This window comes from Ascaphus truei, chromosome 9, assembly GCF_040206685.1.
Source record: "Ascaphus truei isolate aAscTru1 chromosome 9, aAscTru1.hap1, whole genome shotgun sequence".
Lineage (NCBI taxonomy): Eukaryota > Metazoa > Chordata > Amphibia > Anura > Ascaphidae > Ascaphus > Ascaphus truei.
Window position 1 is genome coordinate 64459156 of NC_134491.1, and position 21533 is coordinate 64480688.

At 40.7% G+C, this 21533-nt stretch overlaps 1 protein-coding gene across 3 annotated transcripts in view; it reads left to right on the forward strand.

The window, feature by feature from the left end:
• RAP1A (RAP1A, member of RAS oncogene family) overlaps window positions 1-17706 on the forward strand; it is a 29535-nt gene extending 11829 nt beyond the window's left edge. For all 3 annotated transcript variants that reach the window (XM_075615261.1, XM_075615259.1, XM_075615260.1), the window contains 7 exons: window positions 3932-4018; window positions 6977-7045; window positions 8834-8890; window positions 9563-9703; window positions 13547-13690; window positions 15271-15389; window positions 16750-17706. In XM_075615261.1, the coding sequence (XP_075471376.1) occupies window positions 3962-4018; window positions 6977-7045; window positions 8834-8890; window positions 9563-9703; window positions 13547-13690; window positions 15271-15360 (558 nt within the window). In that variant the 5' untranslated portion in view covers window positions 3932-3961 and the 3' untranslated portion in view covers window positions 15361-15389; window positions 16750-17706. The remainder of the gene's footprint in view (window positions 1-3931; window positions 4019-6976; window positions 7046-8833; window positions 8891-9562; window positions 9704-13546; window positions 13691-15270; window positions 15390-16749) is intronic.
• The last annotated feature ends 3827 nt before the right edge of the window (window positions 17707-21533 follow it).

The following is a 21533-nucleotide window of genomic DNA, read 5'->3' on the forward strand; positions in this document are numbered from 1 at the left end:
TGTTTCTGTATTTGCAGTGTTGAAGTAATAAAAATTTTTTTTTGGAAACCAAATACTGTTGAACCTATTTTTGTTGGTTTCTGATTGCTTCTAATATAATGCAACACGTGTACAGTGTTGCTGAAGTTCCCAGAACCCTGTCTATCAATTAGAAAGTGTTTCCATAGTGGGGTGGGTTTTTTTTTTTTTTTTTAAACCATATATATGTGCAGGTTCACCAGGTATACAAAAATGTACCTGCCTTACCACATTCTAAAGCAACTACAGTCTTCAACGGCCACCAACAGGTCAGGTTTTCAAGATTTCTGTGCTTCAGCACAAGTAACTCATGATTGAGCCACCTGTGCTGAAGCAGGGATATCCTGAAAACCTGACCGGTTGTTGGCCCTTGAGGACTGGAGTTTGCCACCCCTGCTCTAAAGCAGAGGTGACGCCTGTCTATCCACCATTTAAAGATTTCCCATGCCTGGTTTCATGGGGTTATATAATAAGGGAGTCATGGTATTGTTTGGTTGTAATAACCCTTTCCTTTCCCTTATAGCGTCCCATATTTTGAAGGATAGGTATGTGGTGGGGAGTATATTTCCTCTGCTGATTCTATGGTCCCTTGGTATCCTCATATCTCCTAGCTATATTAGGAAGGTATAGTCGTTTTTGATATCCACCCAGCATTCCTTATTGGGTGGAGTATGCCAAATCACCATCTGCGCTATTTGTGCTGCTCTAAAGTGTTCCCAAAAACAGTGAACAGACAACCCCTCCTTGCTTTCCATTCTTGCTCCATGTGAATTTCATCATTTGTATTTGCAGGTTGTCTATATCTTGATGTTTGACCATAATTGAGAGGACTCTAGGTAGAGGATTTTTGGGAGCAGGATCATTTTGATAGCAACATTAACCCAAATGTTATCAATGAAATTGTCTGCAAACAAGCTAATTCTATATTCGACTATACCTTGTTTTATCCTCCAAGATGTTTGGGTCCCCCTGGGTTCTAGCGAGAGGGAAAACAGTGGGCATTGGTGGAACCTCTGCCTTGTCCCATTTTGAATCTCTAGGGTTGCCGAACCTTTCCCTGCACTTCTAATGAAGGCCGTTGGTGAACTATATATAGTACATTTCCCATCAGCCAAAGGCTCTTGGGTCCTGAAAAGGTAAGGCCAGTCAACCCTGTTGAAGGCCTTCCCTACAAGCTAATGAAAGGGGCATCAATGGGGTCTTGGTGTCATTGGCAACGTGTATCAGGTCTACTACTCTACGGATGTTATCTGGGTGAATAAGGCCTGGCAACACCACATTGTCTTGCTGCCCATACCTTTGCTAGAATCTTAATATCTTGGTTTATTAATGAAACAGGGCAATCCTTTCTCCAATGCATCGAGTCTTGTTAAAAACAATGATCATGTATAGACATGAATAGTTATGTATTGCTTAGGCCAGGGGTGTGCAACCTTTTTAAGAAAGAGCCATTTTATAAAAACAAATGCATGAGTATTACACCCCCACAAAAACCCATGCTTATACCGTATATACGGTATAAGAATTAACATACAACAAGCCTCAATCAGAATTAGGGAAAGGAAAAAAATGTGGGGGAATAAAATGCATCTCACAATGAGTCCCTTTTTAAAAAAGAAAATTTGTAATTTGTTTTAACCATTGGGCAAAAAACGCAAAATAAATTAACATATGCTTGGTCCTGTGTTTATTCCCCCCCCGCCCCCCACACACACACAATTCACCCTCCCATATCTATATCACACCACACACACACACCACACACTGCATAACCCCCCTTCCATCCTCACATTTAAATTGGTAAATAAGTGAAGAAAAAGGTCGATCATAGGAATGGAACCCAGCAGAGACTCCATTATCTCTGGGGGAGGGGGTGGTGTGCAAACACCTATTTATGTGAGAGGGCAGCATGTCTTTACTTTCTGGTGAATAATCGCTACGTTTGGGACATGGCCCCCCCCCCCCCCCCATACATGCTCCTTTCTTTTTCTCTCCTCTCCTCCCTCACTGTCCTGGTGGTGGAGACTGGCCTCTTATTGCCGGCGTCGCCTCAGCTTCTGGCCTGCGCCGCTCCTGCACTGTCCCATGCTTGGCTCTCATGCCAGTGCGCGCCACTGCTTCAGCGCGCGCCGGCCGGGTCCACTCACAGCCACCGGCAGGACAGTGAGGGAGAGAGGCAACAGCTGGGGAGTGCCAACCTGCGGACGTGAGATAGCCGCAAGTTATTTATATTATGTCACCTGTATTACGGCTGTGAAGCACTATGTACATTTATAGCGCTGTATAAATATTCATACGCGGAAAGAGCCGCATGCGACTGGACCTGCAGGTTGCCGACCCCTGGCTTAGGCAGTCCAAATATTTTCCTGAAACTGTGTGGCTAATTTATTGTAAATCTCTGTACCGCTTGCATACGAATCATTAGATTTAAAAGATTTGTGCATATTAATTTTTTGGGTAAAATTTTTAGCAAAAACCTTGGCGTCCTTTGGGGGGGGAAAATGTGGTGGTTGGTTTAAGGAGCAATGTCAAGATGGCTAATTATTGGCTTGAACTACACAAACGATATGAGCAATGTCTACAGATGTAGCAAACCTTAACGCTTGGGTTCCCGCAGTCATGGCCCAGAAGGATTAACGATGTGGGGGATCCCATTCAGAAACATGGACCCCCTACAGCACGATCGCGTCACACTGTCCTGAGCTCCGGACTTCTGCTGTGCCGCTGGGAACAGCAAGTTTTGCCACATCTGTAGTTTGTTATCCCAGATATATTCTATTCTAGTGCTACAAAATATTTTCTTCAATGATCTAAGGTTACGGTGGTTTTGATTTTGCTTTGTGGCGCTTCACTCGCAAGAATATAGGCCTTTTTTTTTTTTAAAGGATATTATCATACATATAAAGTTTAGCCACTGTCATCAAAATAAACTTTACCTTGTGAACAATTTATTGTAACACCTTCCTGGAATGGAATGAAATCTTGTTAGAATACAATAAAAAGATCAGTTTGTCATTGTTTGAACCGGGCTGTGTAAAAAGGGTCAGCCAAGCTTGGTTGATAGAATAAACATGGAGTAAAATGTTTATTGCTGGCCTTGTCATCCTTATTTGTCAGGGAAAAATTGGGAGAGTGAAAAAGTATCTCTGAAGCTATGTGGTGAGTTCAGAGACAGATTGCCATAAAAAGGCATAATTCTGCTGTGTGGAGCCATAGAGGAATTGCTTGGAACAGTGCATTTGTACTTGGCAACGAAGCCCATGTATCCTCTGAGAGACCTTGATGGGCGTATATTATTCGTGTAGTTAAGTGATACAATTGTGTGTTTTTTTTTTTTTAGGTGATTCCCATTCTTTTACGTTTCACATATATTCCATGGTGTGCATATTATTGCTTTTTTAATAGAACAAGCTTGTGTTCATTTTGTGTCAGATCACGCTTCTAACACACCACTTTTGCAGTTGACCGTACAGTGCTTTATTTTCACCCATGTTCTTTAAAAACCCTGTCAGTGTAAGGCGAGTACGGATGCATCTTCCATAGGGGTTCTACAAACCCCTCTTCAAATGGTGTTCACTGTTGGGTCTATCTATCTCATTTGCAGTTAAAGTATTAAGGATAGAATCCTGACACTACTGAACTGTTTGATCATGTGAATATCGGCAAAAGAATCAACCGATAGACCACACTAACATTTTCACATGAGACGTGTATCGGTCATGTGCAGTGCTTTCAATTTGTAATTTGATGCATTTCCTTTTTGTATGCAGCACACCAAATGTATTCACAACAGTGACCTTTTTACTTTATCGTGGAACATTTTCTAGTTGGTAGCATCTTTCTAAATGAAAGTACAACAATTTGTGGTTTTGTGGGCAAACAATCGCTTAACTTAATTTTCTTTTGTTTACAGACTTGTAACAGTATTTAACAAAATCTCATCATGCGAGAGTACAAGCTCGTGGTCCTCGGTTCGGGAGGCGTGGGGAAATCTGCTTTGGTAAGTTAATTGTTTGATTTTTGCTTGTAACCTTTCTTCATAACCTTCATATGTGTAACCTGGCATTCCCATTTATGGAACAACTGTACAGTATGTGTCTAAGCTGGGATTGGAAGCTTCGGAAGAATATTGTTGGAATACTTACTCGGTTACATTATGTAGGACATGAATGTGGTCACATTGTAATGTGTCTTGATTACAAAAACAAAATACAAATGTTCTGCATTAAAATTGACATGCATAATTTAAAAAACATGGCAAAGTACAAAATTCTCCTTTTGTACAGTGAGGTCCGATGTTACCTGATGCAGTAAATATTTGCACCTTGTTTTAGCTTGTTAATCTTTTATATGCTGTCACTAAAAATTGCTTATTGGGGTAGTCTATCGATTTATATACAATGACTCCACATTATAACCTTTTCTCTGCTAGTGGAACATGAAGACTTTTCTCCTATGATGGTGAAAGGTTAATGAATTAGGCCTTATCGCTTGGCTTTTGTTTGTACAAGCATTTTACATAGAAAGCAAGCAGACCAAATGTTTGTTGAGCATGTAAATGACCTTTGATCTTTCATGAGTCATTAAGCTACATGTACAGATGGGGTAACTGACTGCTAAGCATCCGGATACTTGACGTTGCACTAATTAATTGGTTTATGATTGGTCTTCAGCAGTTTTGAAAATGTTAACACCAATTTTTCAAGTAAGTACATGTAGCAAAGTGTAAAGCAAATTCTTCATTTGGAACTTTAAAGAAGTGCGACTCATTCACTGTTGCAGTATCTTAAGTTTTATTTCATATTAAATAGAAGCATGTTTTAAGCGGCAATACTACTTTCCAACCATTATAAAATGTATGTATGGCATGTGACAATCAGGGCCGCTGACAGATTTCCTGGGGTCCTGGGCTATCGTTCTGGGCTATCGTTCTGACTGGGCCCCACTCTCTGCAGCATTGTGAGACCCATTTCAGACCTCGCAAGCCCCCTCTTTCCCGTGTATTTCTCTCCCCTTCATTTAATCTCTTTTCTCTCCCCCCCCCCCCTCCATCAATTACCCCACTCAATCCCTGCCCCCCCCCCCCCCCCCCCCGCCTCACATGTATTTCTCTCCCCTGCGTCTCGCTCTTGCTCCCTCTTTTCCTCATCACCCCCTCTCTCCTCTCACTTCTCCCCTGCCCCCCCACCCCTCCGGCGTCAATTACTCCACTCTACATCCCCCTCACTCATTCTGTTCCCCCCACAAAACCGATCTATCCCTGAGTGCATATAAAAAAGACACCCCCCCACCCCTCAATACTTAAACACAGCGGCTGGCGCTGCACGTTGGGCCTGGCCGCCGGTCCCCTCACAGCCGGGCCCCGGCTCTCCTTCACCTGCAGGCCTCTTCCACTCTGTCCCACGTGTTGGAGTGTGCGCCTGGCCTCCCTCTGCTGCAGCGCGCTGGAAGTGGAGCCAAGCTTACTTCTGGCGCGCTGTCACAGAGGCCCGTCACGCACCGGCGTTGGAAGCTTGGCGTGGCACAGTGATAGATGCCTGCAGTTAAAGGAGAGCCGGGGCTCGCCTGCGAGAGTACCGATGGCCTTGCCAGAGGTCGCGGTCCAAGTGCAGCGCCGGCCGCCGGGCCCCCCGTAGACACCGGGCCCGGGACACGTGTCCCTTCTGTGTCCCCGCCTGTTGGTGGCCCTGGTTACAATGTATAATTCTACATTCTTACCTAAGCTGGCAGTCATTTGGTGCTCCTTTTCTAAATTTGTCAAAATTCTGATTGTGTGCCTAACCTAATGGCTGCTTCAGTCCGTATAAGGCCGCGCTTATATTGCTGGGGATGCGACCGATTAAGTCGCCGTCGCCACTGGCGAAAGTTGTAATTTTGATTTTTAGCATCGGCGCTGGCGACAAGGCCAGTGACGTCACTAAGGGGGTGGTCCGGTTGGTTTAGAGACAGTCACATGTGGCGACTGTCTCTTAAAAAAATCAAATTTACCCGGCTTCAACATTTTTGGTCGCTCTGTCGTGCTTACTATAAGCGCATGTGACGGAGTCAATAGATTTGTTTCAGAGCGACGTCGCCCTCGCAAGGCACTATAAGCGCAGCCGAACTCAGCAGCTACAATGTATCCTTGTATTACTAGGTGTTAACATTCTCTATTGTTAGTTTACAGCTCAAACTGCTAGGAACATTTGCAACAAATAATATAAATAACAGGAAAGTGTTGCAAAAATATTGCACTGCATGAGATGGGTTAAAACCAGCTATAGAAATTAAAGGATGCTTTAAAACGAATTAAAAATGACGGAGTTGAATAACGAAAGAACTGATTTATTTAAAAAAAAAACCTGATTTCACATGTTTCCGCTGCTTTAACTCTAGTCATCCAGAATGCCCATAAGCCTGCTGAATGTAGTTCAAAATTAGTAATAAAGTAATATGTTTTATATGTTTTATTTCGCATTATAAGCTGAAAAGAAATAGGTTACGTTATTCTAACTTGCTTTCTGCAGAAATTGCATGCCTACAAGTGACACACAGGCTCTTTAGTACCATTATAGTATTTAAGATTTTATTTATTTTAATCATGTTCAGGTTTAAGCCTGTGAAATGTAGCACTGGTGACAGGCAAGTCAAAGCTGACATGTTGAACTGCAGTATTTAAGTGCACAAACCAATATCCATGAAATTTAATCTGCAAGTGCTGTAAATAGTTATGACTTAAATGACCTCCAAATCAAATAGATTAAAATGGGTTAGTTGGTAAAACATTTGATGCACTTTTTGTTTTGTTCTGTCTTCTAACAAAACACAAATTTACCTCTGTTTGTTTACATTTTAATATTGTCCACGATTTATTTTGTTTCGTATTGTTAAGCCAAGCCTGGTAATTGTTTGATTGCAAGTTGTGAAAATGTTGTCTGGGTTTGTCATTTTAGCTATCTAATGTTTGTTTTTTCTTCAGACAGTACAGTTCGTTCAGGGAATTTTTGTGGAAAAATATGACCCTACAATAGAAGATTCATACAGAAAGGTAAACATGAAGTAGTGAGATGTCAATGCCTTTGCCCTTAAAACAGCAATACTGGTTTCATTCATACTGTATATATTTTTAATTTTTTTCTTTTTTCCCCCCTTATGCAGCATTGAATCAGGTCGTCTCCGGAGCTGATCTGCTGTAATTGCAACTCCAGGGACACCCTGCTTCCAGATTTACCACCATAGGGAGTGCTAGTGTCTGCGCAGTTTAAACCCCCTTTTACGCAAGCCAATAGGAAGCCTCACCAGATAACATTACTGCTTTCTATTGGCTTGCGGAACATAAACGCTGCCATTTCTTTAGGCACACCATTTCCTGGCTGCATAGATACTGCACCCCCTATGGAGGCAAGTATCTCTGGAAGCAGGGGTTCCCTGGGACTGAAATTAACAGTTTAGATCTGGAGACTCCCGCTTTAATCTAACAATAATTAAAAAAAAAAAAACTGTATTGTTGCTTTAACCCTTAACTGTTGGATTTTTGTGCTCTTTCAATTTGAAAGTCTTGTCTTTTCTTGGAAAACTAGCTGCCAGTTACCATTCTGCCCATTTTCTCCAGTCTGGTATATTCTAAAACATGATTTCATGATGGTTCTAATTTATTGATAAAGGAGAATCCCTATTTTGTGCAGCATATATATTTTTTCAGTGATTGCTAAAATCGGGTTTCCACCAAATAATGCCTAGTTTATGGCCTTTTTTACCCCCTTTCGTTGCAAGGGGCGGGGGGCAAAGGGCAGGGAGGGGCGGGGGGCAAAGGGCAGGGAGGGGCGGGGGGCAAAGGGCAGGGAGGGGTGGGGGGGCAAAGGGCGGGGGGGGCAAAGGGCAGGGAGGGGCGGGGGGGCAGGAAGGGGCATAGGTCAGGGAGGGGCGGGGCAAAGGGCAGAGAGGGGAAAAGGGCTGGGGGGGCAGGGGGCAAAGGGCTGGGGGAGGGAGGGCAGGGGGCAAAGGGCTGGGGGAGGGAGGGCAGGGGGCAAAGGGCTGGGGGAGGGAGGGCAGGGGGCAAAGGGCTGGGGGAGGGAGGGCAGGGGGCAAAGGGCTGGGGGAGGGAGGGCAGGGGGCAAAGGGCTGGGGGAGGGAGGGCAGGGGGCAAAGGGCTGGGGGAGGGAGGGCAAAGGGCAGGGGGAGGGAGGGCAGGAGGCAAAGGGCAGGGGGAGGGAGGGCAGGAGGAAAGGGCACGGGGAGGGAGGGCAGGGATCAAAGGGCAGGGGGGGCAAGGGGCAGGTGGGTGGGTGGGCAGGGGAGGGTAAGGGGGGTAGGGTGGGGCAAAGGGCAGGGGGAGTCAGGGACGCGTTAAATAACCCATTCCCCTGCGTTTCCTCACCTTGCACACAGCCGCACTCCTGTTCCTACGGGTACCGGCCGCCTTCCTCCTCCACCTCGGGCTCCTCAGCGGAGAGGCTGAGACGCTCCGGTGAGGAGGTGCTGCCGCGGGGAGAGGCGGAGACAGCCGGAGGAGCGGCCTCTGGGACGGGGAGCGGCTTGTGAGGGGAGAGCCGCAGAGAGCGTGGGGGAGGGGGTGGTTGTGTGTGGTTGTGTGTGTGTGTGTGTGTGTGTGTGTGTCTCCGTCTCTCCTTTGGCCCGTCACTCCGCCTCAGGCCAATGAGGTGTGCGGGGGCGGGCGGGCCAAGGGAGCAATCTCATTGGCCTGGCCCAAGGTCCAATGGGATTGCCGCTAGGGACACAGAGAGGGACACAGGGAGACACATACAGACATAGAAACATATGACGCTTTCACAAATATATAGTAAGATATTCTGACCAATTTGATTTTCATTCATAGCAAGTGGAAGTAGAAGGACAACAGTGTATGCTCGAAATTCTCGACACAGCTGGGACGGTAAGCTAATCTCTTCTACATTGTAGACCCTGTTAACTATGTTTTGTAACAATATTGCTAACCCTAAATGAAATTGGGTTTTGAATAGGTTGGAAGCAGGGTGTCTGGAGCCGAACAGTGTTGATTTCAGCTCCGGGTACCTCCTGTTTCCCGAGATATTTTCCTCTAAACTGTCTGCCAGTTGAAACCCCCAGCAAGGCACGTAAATGTCTGCTTAGATTCCACGTCACGCGGATCCATAAGCTGTCATATCCTTTGCGGCTTATTGGCGTGCATGATTCGGGACCTTTAAACAGGTGAGATACTTCGCTCTAATGGGGCGGCCAGTATCTCTGGGACCACGAGGCCTCCCCAGAGTTGAAATTCTGCTGCTCCAAGAACTGAGATTGTACATGTTTCTCTATTGTGGTTTGAAAGAATTAATTTGCAATATTTTTTATAAAACCTGTTCACAATGGGGTGGATTTTTCTTTTGGTTGAGTGTCTATGATTTAAAAAAAAAATAATAATAATAATTCTGTACTTTAACTTCTGTAAACTGTTCATTTCTCATTCATCCCATTTCATTTTTTTTTTTTTTTGATTACAGTTCACCTGATATTGTTGCTTCTGCGATTTTAAGTTATTACTAAGATAGCCTTGTTGACGTTAACTATTTTTGTTTCTTTGTAGGAACAATTCACAGCAATGAGGGATTTATACATGAAGAACGGTCAAGGGTTTGCACTAGTATACTCTATCACTGCACAGTCAACGTTTAATGACTTGCAGGACTTGAGGGAACAGATTTTACGGGTTAAGGACACAGAAGATGTAAGTCAATGATTTCCTGTATTTGTCCCTCTTACCATGCGATTTAACCAGGGAAAGTTATGTATTGCTAATTATTAAACACCTAGTTCATCCTGTCTACAGACACATGCGAATGTATGATATTCATTCTTTTTTGTGACACTTTAAAATGCTATTTAATGTGCCAATTGTTTGCTTTTATACTTTTTTAATTTGAAAAATAGTGTTTTTATTAAAGCATTTCCCCATCCCATGAAAAGGAATGTATATATTCATTTGGGTTGCGGAAGTCTGATGTGATTGCATTTAATCCTTCATTAGATTGTTGGTGAAAGTAGTAACATATGTTACAAATTGGTTTTCCATTTGCTGTTTAAAGATGCTTGCTTTACATATTGAACATGTATTTGATATGAAGCCTGCTCGCTACCACTGTATAAGATCCCCATCTAGTGGTAGAGGTAGTGCCAGTTTTCATTTCCAATTAGTTTTTCTTCGTATTTTGATCCAGAAACAGGCCCATATTAAAGGTAGACAACACTCTTTGCCATGCTACCTCTAAAACCTTGGACCTACTCCCTTATTGTCCTCTGCACTGTTGAATAAAATGGCTTGTAATCTATTGGAGTAGTGTTTTTTATAGATGGGAACATTTTTTTTATAGAAATGGAGCCAAGTTATTACTGGACCTTTTGGCCCCGAATCTTTGAATTATTAATGCCTTCTTGAAAGCGTGTCTGTAATCAACTTTTAAAACGTCATTAAGCATAGGATATTTTTCCAGCTGCTCGTCTGCTAGCATTAAAAATGGGAGAATCTGCAAACCTATGAGGTTTATTTTATGTTGGTTTAAGCACATTTAAGTTAATTCCTAGTGCACCGAAAATGAAAGTAAATCGGGGTCTGGTTTTTCTTGAATAATAGACAAATGTTTGGCTTAAAGCATCTACTCATTTATATTCATTGGCTTACTTTACTAATCTAATGAACCTGCTGCATAAAGATAGTGCTCACTAAATCTCAAAATCCTTAAAGCAAAGAATGATTGGCATATATGGCAAGATCCTTGGAATTCTGTGGAGTTGTCAGATGAGACATTTATAACCATGACACCAAAGTGCACGCTATAAATATATACACACACTAGGTCTCTACTTTTTCTTGTATGGTTTATTTTTCTTACAGGGGTTTTTTTTTTTTTAAACAGAATTTCAGTAAAGCTGAAATATATTACAGCTTTTCCTGTTATTTTTCATACATTTTTCTGTGCATTTATATTGCATTGTGAATAGCTGGGTAGAAAATAACTTCTATATGGGGAAACAAAAACTTAAGCACGTAGCAATAGTTTGCATTTCCACTATATAGATAACACCATATTTTTGTCATATTTTCATTTTTTTTTTTTAATGATTTGTCATTGTTGGTGATTGTTATTGGTGACATGACACTAGCAAACCTATGCAGCCTTTAATGTCTTGATGTTGTGGTGTCCTGGTGCATCTAAATTGGCCAATGTAATAGTTTATATAGTTGTACAAGGGCTTTTAAGACCTCACAAATCTATCTTCAGATGTAGTATAGTACCAGTGAAGACCAACATAAGCAAATGGAGTTGTGGAAGGGAGATGAAAACAAAATCTTAATCAACGAATGTAAACTTATCCAGAATGTATATAGCTAGTAAATCTCGGCAGTATTGTGTTAAGGATTCTTGCCAGCATCATATATGTTCTGATTCTCTTAATCATAGTTTGTTACAATCTTCTGCCCATCATGAGGCTATACGATTTCTCATTGTGGAATAAGCTTCATAAAGCAGAGGCATGAATGGTTTGCCATTTTTAAATATTTGAGTACAGCATTATGCCAAAACTTGCCTAATAACTTTACTACTCGTCCATATAAGGTATCATAACTAGATGACGTTTTCTTATTGACCCACATTGCCACCTTGGTTATACTATGCAGAAGGAATACATTTTCATTGTGTTTTTTTCTTGAGGAATTCCTTGTTACCAGTTGCTAGGATAATGATTGTGTGTGCTCATGTCAACTTCTACTAGGTACTTTATGTAAGCTAGGAAGTGCTTGAACTAAATAAATAAAAGACAGATTCATCTGACAGCCACTATTTCCCTGGGGGACTCCCAGAGCACTTGAAGACAGATCATGCTAACTGCATAAACAAAAAATAAGTTGGAATCTCTGCCTTTAAATTATTGCCAATAGCTAAAAATACACTTTTTGTCTGGGTAGGCATGATTTACATATATCTGATTCTTTCTATATACAACAGCAAATCAGTTTTGCTGCTTATTGGGTGGCCAATTAAATCCCCCTTTAAAGGCAAAGGAATACACACCGTATGTATGTAGCGGCAAGACAACCTGGGTTATCTGTTGCAAATAGAGTATTTCAAACACGGGGCTAAACGTGGTTTGTTCTCTAGTAGAAATAGCTTTAGAAGTTTAAACTTTAGATTATAAGTGTAGCCAGGCTCTTAGAGAGACCAACATAAAATGTTACAGAAGCATAAACGACAGATAATCATGTAATAAAGAAAACCACAGGTTAGGATTACCAGTTTCTTTGTGAATGCACAGTAGTCATTAATTGGATTTGGACGTGCCCTAAATCTGATTACTGAAAAAGGAATTGAAACGAATGGTTTCTACATTCTCTATTTATGTGAACAAGAAGCTATTGAGCTTCCTAGAAAAGCATATTTTGAACTGAAATTAGTATGGATTCTCTAGAGAACACACTAAGAATTGATTCCAGTATTGGTCTATTGTAAAGGCACAACATTAAATCTTCTGGAGAATTATAAATGCTAAATTGTGTGAACTTTGATAAGCGTTCTGTAGGCATATGTGATAATTCTGAAGTCTTTCAGACCTATATTCAACTAGATAGAACTCTGGTTGTTCCATGAACTTGTCATAACCTTTAAATGAAAGTGTTAAAGACACTGTAAACTTGTCCATATTATAGAATGATTTTAGTGGTTTACACAGCTGATAGAGAATGTTTTAAAATGGGAGTTCCAGAAAAAAAGACAAACTAGAATATTGTCATTACAATTCGTTTTGCTGTCTGCTGATCCCATTGACTGAATAGATTACTCTGGGTAACATATTGGAATAAAGATTGAATTAATATATTCACAAAGGTACACAGCAGCAGTTACATTACATAAAGCCGTGTAAATTGTTTGTTTTTTTTTGTGGTTTTTAGCTCACTCGCATAGTTTAATTTCCCATTGTTATCGTGGTTGACTTTTGTCCTATGGAGACTGATTATAACCTACTAGTTTTTGTGATCTGCTTTTGAAATCCTTGCTGGCCCATTGAGATGTATTGGAGCAGAACTTCATTTCACTGGGGACCTGACTTTACTTAAGCAGAAAAATAAAGGGGTCGGTTTAAATCTCGCTACCAGTGGTGTGTGTGTGTGTGTGTGTGTGTGTGTGTGTGTGTGTGTGTGTGTGTGTGTGTGTGTGTGTGTGTGTGTGTGTGTGTGTGTGTGTGTGTGTGTGTGTGTGTGTGTGTGTGTGTGTGTGTGTGTGTGTGTGTGTGTGTGTGTGTGTGTGTGTGTGTGTGTGTGTGTGTGTGTGTGTGTGTGTGTGTGTGTGTGTGTGTGTGTGTGTGTGTGTGTGTGTGTGTGTGTGTGTGTGTCCCACACAAGTATATTTCGTGACCCATTTAGCAATGCTGAGATGTCCAACACTTTAATTGTATGTCAAGCAAAAGCTATGCTTTAGCAAATTCCTTTTTATTTGCATGTACATGCATCTGGCTGAGGATTCCTTACTTGTAACGTGTTACCAAAAATGATTAATTTGCTTTTCTTTTCTCCAAGGTTCCCATGATTCTGGTTGGCAATAAATGTGACTTGGAAGATGAGCGGGTAGTTGGCAAAGAGCAGGGTCAAAACTTAGCCAGACAGTGGAATAACTGTGCCTTTTTAGAATCTTCAGCGAAGTCGAAGATCAATGTAAACGAGGCAAGTGTTATTCGTGGTCAAACCCTGTGTTACTGTGGAGCTGGTTTGTCTGTGACCATCTGAACTGTATGATCTGACAGTATGTTGTGTGCACATGACTCTCTTACTGTGTTGTACAAAATAAGCTGTCGGTGCATTATTACATTATTCTAATTTGCACTGCATTATGTACAGCACCTGTGCTGTATAAATACATTGAATGTAATTCTTATAATGGGCACAGCAAGGTCTGTTCTATAATGTTCACACCTGCAGTAAAGCAGTTGGTGCGTGTATTTAATATTTTAAGAGTGGTTTGCTGGATTTTCACTTTTAAGCCAAAGCAGAACTGTAAAAACTACCGCAAAAAATATAACATTTTCTATTATTGGTGAGGTTATATACTAAACTGGAGAAAATTATGCAGTAGGTCCAATATTCCAGTGATAAAGATGACATTATAATGCATATTTGTTACTGTTGAGTTTGAGAGAGATATAGATATTATTTTTTTTTTTTTTGGAAAAGCCCCGACTTAAAGGGTGATCACCGTGGGTCCCCTTGAGCAAAGCATCACCATTTTCATTTTTGAGAACCCACGGTAGCCAAGATACTTATTGGGCCAATAGGGAACTGCAACATCATTGGTTGTGACATCCTTTTTGGCCAGCCATTTAAATCTCCTTTAAAAACCAGGAAATTATATCTGTAGCTTCACCAGTAAGTATCTTGGGACCCAGGGCTTCCCAGAGGTGAGAACAGTGTGATTCCACTATGGAAACCCCCCTCCCCCTCCAGTTACAATCCTGTAAAAAGGATGAGTTCTAATTTTATTCTAGAACTCCAGTAATTGCGTCTGTATTTTCTCCTATACTGGCCCCTCTGACAAAAAGGAAGCCATGTGTGCAGTATCCATCCACTGGTATATTTAATGTCCAAGAAAGCATTTCTCTATATTAAATGAACGTTGAAGTCAAAGGGTTGATAGTTCACACGAATAAGATGCAGGTTTTTGTAGTTAATAGAATAGTAACGCAGCTGTTTCTATTTTATCCCTCACTTACGTTTATGTAAATAGTCTTTTGTTCTTGGCAGAAGACAAGCATTAGCCTTCCCTACATTTAAAATATAATGTAATCTTTTGCTCCAGGGGGAAACTGACCTGTAGTTGCACTTGACAACAAAATAAACACGCTTGGTAGTTTCCATGGGAGTAAGCAAATATCTTTTGATTCCTATAATATTGAGTTTAAAACAACTGGCAGAATTACTTTTCTTAAGATTCTAAACTAGTTTGGTGCATTGTTTGGGATTTGATGCTGATTTTATACATTTTGGGAAGTGAGAATCTGTAAATGGGACAATCTCTTCTGTGACCAAGGTGAGCTAATAGTGACTCGTTTTTGAACGGTCTCATCTTTCAGAGGCCCCTAAGAAATTCTACTGAAAGACTGTGTGAATGCACCTTTAAATTAATGTTTTGCAGAGGGGTGTGTGTGCCATTAGAGTAACCAGTTGTCTCCTGCCACTAATGATGGTTTATAATTAGTTATTTTAGTTTTTCAGTTCTGTTAACAAATGACCTTTGCTGTCTTGTTTAGATCTTTTATGACTTGGTCAGACAGATAAATAGGAAAACACCAGTGGAAAAGAAGAAACCTAAAAAGAAATCATCATGTCTGTTGCTTTAGACCCTCTACAAGCAGCAGCTCTGAGCCAGGTGAGCCGATGTGTTCTAGCCATTCCCTCACATTGCAAGCTGAAAAGTTAATTGGATAACTACACTGGCGACACACTTTATTCGAGCTCGGCTAGTCCCACGAATTCGGGTGTACCCGGGTGTATTGAGGTTTGTGACTGTTTTCTGCCCGAGTATATTGGGTTATTTTCTAGGCAGGGATTGAAGCATTTTATTCCCGCTGGCTGCAATACTGCACAGTATATATATATATACTGCATTACAATTCATGAATTTATGCCATCTTGTAGACACGCGAAGCATTGCAGCCTATTAAATCCTAATCATTATAATTTAACAAATCAGCCGCCCATCAGCCAGGCATGAACCCAGGCTGGGAAGGCAAACGCAACGGGGCTTGTCAGAGGTGAGGAGCGGCGCATTCCAGGTATCTGCCAGGTACATACCGGGTATTTGCTCGAATAAAGTGTGTCGGTGCAGTATAAGCATTCAACTCAATCTGCCTCCTATTCTTAACAATCACCATATAGCACTATTTTGTTACTATAGTATGTACCTACACCTCTAACCTCACCACTGCCTCCATCCAAAAAACATACACTAGGAACTTAGGGGTCGGTGAGCCGAGTCGTATTTTCAGCTCCGGTGATCACATTTCCCAAGTCAGGTGGGCTAATAGGAAGCCACAATAGATGACGTTGTGACTTCCTATTGGCCTATGCGATATGGGAGCTTTAAAACGCCATTTTGTTTCCCCTGCAGGAGACGAATGCTTATCTTCACCAATAAGTATCTCTGAACCCATAGAGTCCCTGGAGCTGGAAATTGTGTTTCAGCTCTGGACACCCATTTTACCATTCTGTGTGGGGGAGACGAGCGAGAGGTGTTGGGAGCTGAAACACAATTTTTGATCAGGCGTGAGAATCTTCTCTGCGTGTTTTTTTTTTTTTTTTCTGTAAAGGCATGTTGTGCAGTTTATAATCTGGTGTTGCACCGACGTATTCCGGATTACAATGTGGGAGGGAGGTCAATAATATTATATGTACTCCTTTTGTCATATAGTAAGGAAAATTGAGACAATAGGAAGGAGGTGCCTGTCCCAAGGAGCTTACAATATAGTTGCGGCCCTATATTTTGGGGCGTCTGTCTTCTACACAACATGTAGATAGCTGGGGGAAAAATACCAATTCTGAACTTTTTTTTTTTAAATTTTAGTACAGTATAGTGAGTCCACTTTCCAACGTTCCTTTGAACAATTTCTTAAGGTATTTAGTATAAATGTTATGCTAAAATACAACTAAGCAATGGCATTTATGGTACCCTTTTATGTGTATCTTATTTGTCCGTCTAAACTTATATATTTATTTTTTTTCTTTTGTAGAATACAGGAATGAAGAACTGTTGCCTAGTTGGAAAGTGCCAGCATTCCAAACTGTAAAAAATAAACAAACCCCCTCCCCCCACCATAAATTAACATGTCTAAAGCGACTCCTGTTTTTATATATTATGTGAAGATCTTAGCTCTACAATACGGTTTGCACAAAGTCCCCGATATTGAATTAGCTGTGTTTCCCTGAAAATGACTACATTGTCCACTTTTGCAATAGCGGTTATCACAGATGTGAAAATAAACAGATATACTTGACTCTATTTGAATGATTACAAAAGAGCATGAATGCATTTCAAATGTTAGATATTACTAGGTCTAATTACCTAAATGTTCACTTCCTAATTCTCTCCCTAGCCATGCCTGTGTCCAGCACTAAAAGTCCAGCCATTATAGTTTTACTTTATAAATATATATAGAGCAGGGGTGGCCAACTCCAGTCCTCAAGGGCCACTAACAGGTCAGGTGTTCAGGATATCCCTGCTTCAACACGGGTGGCTCAGTGGAAGACTGAGCCACTGATTGTGCCACCTTTGCTGAAGTAGGGATATCCTGAATACCTGACCTGTTGGTGGCCTTTGAGGACTGGAGTTGGCCACCCCTGATATAGAGAGAGTTATATATATATATATCCCCTTTAAATGAACTCAATGGGGCTAATACCTTTTTGGGTCACGGTGACTTCATTTTTATATTTAAAACATATGGGTTTATCATTACTTTCATCTTGCCATTATATTCTAATTAAAAACATTTTTTGTGCATAATGCTTCTTGGGGTGGGAGGGGGGATGATGGGATCTTTTATAGGAAAACTGGGATAACTGATTTCTATGGATTTCGAAGCTGAAATATATAATATACTAAAACAACTCTAATATTGCTTCTTGTGTTTTACTGTCACAAATTAAATTACAGCTTTTATGAATGATTAAATTTTAGTACATTTTCATTTCCTTGATTTTGTGTGTTTTTCTTCCACTTATTTTATTTCTCCAGCCTCCCTAGTGTATTTAAGTGAAATCTAGGCAGTGTGTAGCAGTAGTTCTCATTACTTCTAAACTGGCAATTCCTCGAAATTATGTTTTCAGAATGATTTGGTGACTTGGAAATTTGTCACGTTTTCCAATTCTCCCCACCCCCATCGTTTTTGTTTTCTTAGAAATCACAAACCAATTTTGTGAAGGCTGTTGAAGCAGAATTTCCTTTGAGAAAATGGTTTTATACATTACTGGAAATAAAAAGGGGCAAACCTCTGGAGTTTTACATTTGAATAGATAGGACCTCCTTTAATGTGCAAAGGCTGGTTAAAAGACTACAGACAGTCCTCGCTTTTCGACGTTTCACTTTTCAATGAACATCCAATCCGACACTATAATACGTACCAATGGGCAGTTTGCTGACACCAAATCGCCAACGCTCAGACTCATTTCCAACTCTTTTTTTTGTTTTGTTTCAAACAAATAATTTACTGATAATGCACAGGCACTTTTCTATATATAAATATTTCAAATGTATCTATGTACCCACTGCCCTATCCCTTTAAAGTATTGAATGCTCACCAGGTTAAGAATGGCTCTTCTCCGCACTGCACACTATTTTGTTCTTACAATGTTTAACCTATAACCTAGAAAGAATACATGAGTAACCACACAGTGCTAAGTTAGTATCTGTATTGACATTGCAGAACGTCTGATTTCTCAGATTTTCTCATCAACATCAAATTGCAGATGTTGGGAGTTAACATACTGTTTCTTGAACAATCATAATCTAGGTATAATTGGGCACAGTTGCTTAGGTTTAGAATTGTATCTACAAACACGAAGTATAGGTGACTAACATTTGAACAAGTGAAGCTTTTAGGATGGTCTTCAACTTAAAATCGACTTCAATGAATGAGCTTATTATTGTAACCCTGTTTGTAATGTAGACAGCTGGGACTTGCAGATGAAAATAGTACTTGGTGCACACAATGTCTGACTCGCTGAAAAGGTACAAATAAATATCAGGAAATAAAACATTGTTATACATTTTCACATATGTCCTGGATACAGAGTTATGGTGACAATACATGGCCACATTAAATGAACAGCGGTTATACTTTCAATTTAACCTAACGTGACTTGAAATGGCGCTAACACCCAATATGTGAATAATAGTGCCTAAAATTAATAAATAAACAATATGTGTATAGATGGAACTCCAATAAATTTCTCAACCTTCCAAGGAATATGTACAGATTCCTTTCAGAGATTTCTTGTCCAAAGTGGGAAGGGAGCGAAGATATCAGGAATGCATCAAAAAAATAAAAAACATATAATAGTGCAGTACATCAACACAATCTGGATAGATTAAATATTGGCTCTGTAGCAATGCCTACTTACAGCAGGTCAGAATAAAAACAGCATTTGTCTACACAACCGGTAGAAATGGGTCTGGATCCCCAGCGGTGTCAGTAATTTTCAGCAGGAAACCGCTGGGGATCCAGACCCATTTCTACCGGTTGTGTAGACAAATTTTTTTGGTGCATTCCTGATATCTTCGCTCCCTTCCCACTTTGGACAAGAAATACTGTCAATTTAGACACTTTATGGAGAATTAGAGATATGATGGGCGTATGTATCAGTTGGACCAGATTAAGATGAGACCACTGAAGTTTGGAAATTACTGCTATTGGGAGGAGTGGCTCAATGGGCAAAGACACTGACTAGTCACTGAGTTTGAAGCAGGTGAATTTGGCTAAATTACCAGTTTCCGCTCCTTGTGATCCTGGACACCCTAATCTCACTGTCCGGGCACTAAAATCATACATTGTAAGCTCACCTGGGCATGGACGGTCTGTAAAAAAAAAAAAAAAAAAAAAATCCTATGTACTGTGTATCGTGCACTGTGCTGTAATTGTGAAGCCTTTTGAGTTCCATTGAGAGAAAAGTACTATATGAAATAGTTTATAGTACTTGGGGTATGTTTGAGAGTGGTAGGTTGTTCCAGTCATGAGGTGCACAGGAAGAGGAGCAACCAGATTCCTTGTGGGACCATAACAAGCCTTTGAGTCAGATCTAAGGTGGTAAGTGTAGTAAGGATGTCCAGTATTTTCTGAACTCAAGGGATAGCCAAAGTACAATCTAGTTCTTTGATCATTTTGCAGTGATGTGTTGTAATTACAGTACATTGTAAAAAGCAGAATATTGAGTTGTAGAGGGTGTCTAGTTGGCTAAGCTGCGTTTGGGATGCTGTACCATACTGTCCCATAGCCTATAATTGGCATTAGCATCTGCTGTGCAATGCACTTTCTGACCAGCCGGTTTAGGGAGGATTTGTTCCTATAAAGTATAGCATAGGTTAATGTCGGTATCAATATGCAGCCAGATGTATGAGTCTAACCAAATTCCCACATACTTAAAACTAGTGATGGGGATAGAATGGTGTTAGAGTTGGTTCTGATATGTAGCTCTGTCATTGATAGACTTATACATTTTAACCTTTGTCCCCAGTACCATCGATTTTTGTTTGTTGTTTTTGTTTTGGGAAATCCAATTTTGAAATCTCATTTAGATTGAAGTAGTTGTCCAAGATCAGTGAGGCGAAGTCTCACATGTGCATATAAGATTTGTCTCCACGTGTATTGAGGCTTCCTTACAAGCTGTATATACAGTAGATCATTAATGAAGACTGGAAAGAGTAGGTGCCCCAGAACAGAGCCTTGCAGGACCCTACACGTGATATCCAAGGGGTTGGAATTAGAGCCTGAGGCACACACGGCGATCTACTCGATAGGCATGAGTGAAACCAATTTAAAGCATGTTACTCCTATTCCAGGGAACTCTATCTTGTATAACAAGATAGCGTGATGAACTGTATCAAAAGACTTAACAAAATCTAGGAATATTGCACCAGTTGTTTCAGTTCCATTCCACATTTGAATCTCATAGCAAACTTTTAAGTGGATATTTACATGGGGTTGCTTGGGGCAAAAGCCAAATTGGAGTTGGCTAAGGAAATTGTCTTGGTATAGTAATCACGTCATTGGTAATAGACCGGTAGGGCCTTACAGACCTGTCTACACGGTTTAAAATAAAAATACACAAGTTTTTATCCCAAAAATGAAATTGCCAAAAAAAAGGGCATACAATAAATAAACATTAGATCACAAATCGCACCCAGACCCAGGATTTCTCCCCAGAGGGACTGTCATCAGGGGTCTGTGTGTGATTCATGTTCTAATAGTCATATTTTTACTCTTTCTGGAGCTAGAAATTGTGTATGTATTGTTACAGCTCGTTTTCATGTATTTCCTGGGCACAGGTATGACAAATACATAGTTACAATAAGTGACAAACGTTATATATCCATATAACCCTTTGTGTCATAACTGGTAGATTAAAATTTTAAAGCTCGATCCCATCACTATGGTTGTTGCTGTTAAATTCTTATGAGTTAGTCTTATTGCATTTGCAGAATTCAATGGCTCCAAAGGCATATAGTGTTCAGTGTTGGCAGGTTGCATGCTGTATAGTCTTCAAAGCCATAAAATCACGTAAACGCCTCATTAACGTGAACAGAATTGTATTTGCCATTCTAATATTCTGCAGTGATAGATATGACTTGCGTTATTGGTCTTTCAACATGCTACTGACAAATCTTTAGCTTGTTTTACATTCAGTAGTTACACTTTGCAGCCTGTGGGAAATCCTCAATGGGGCAGTTATAGTTGGTAGATAGGTTGAACTTGATGGACGTCCTTTCAACCTCCTGAAATTTAGAAGACGGTACTTATTC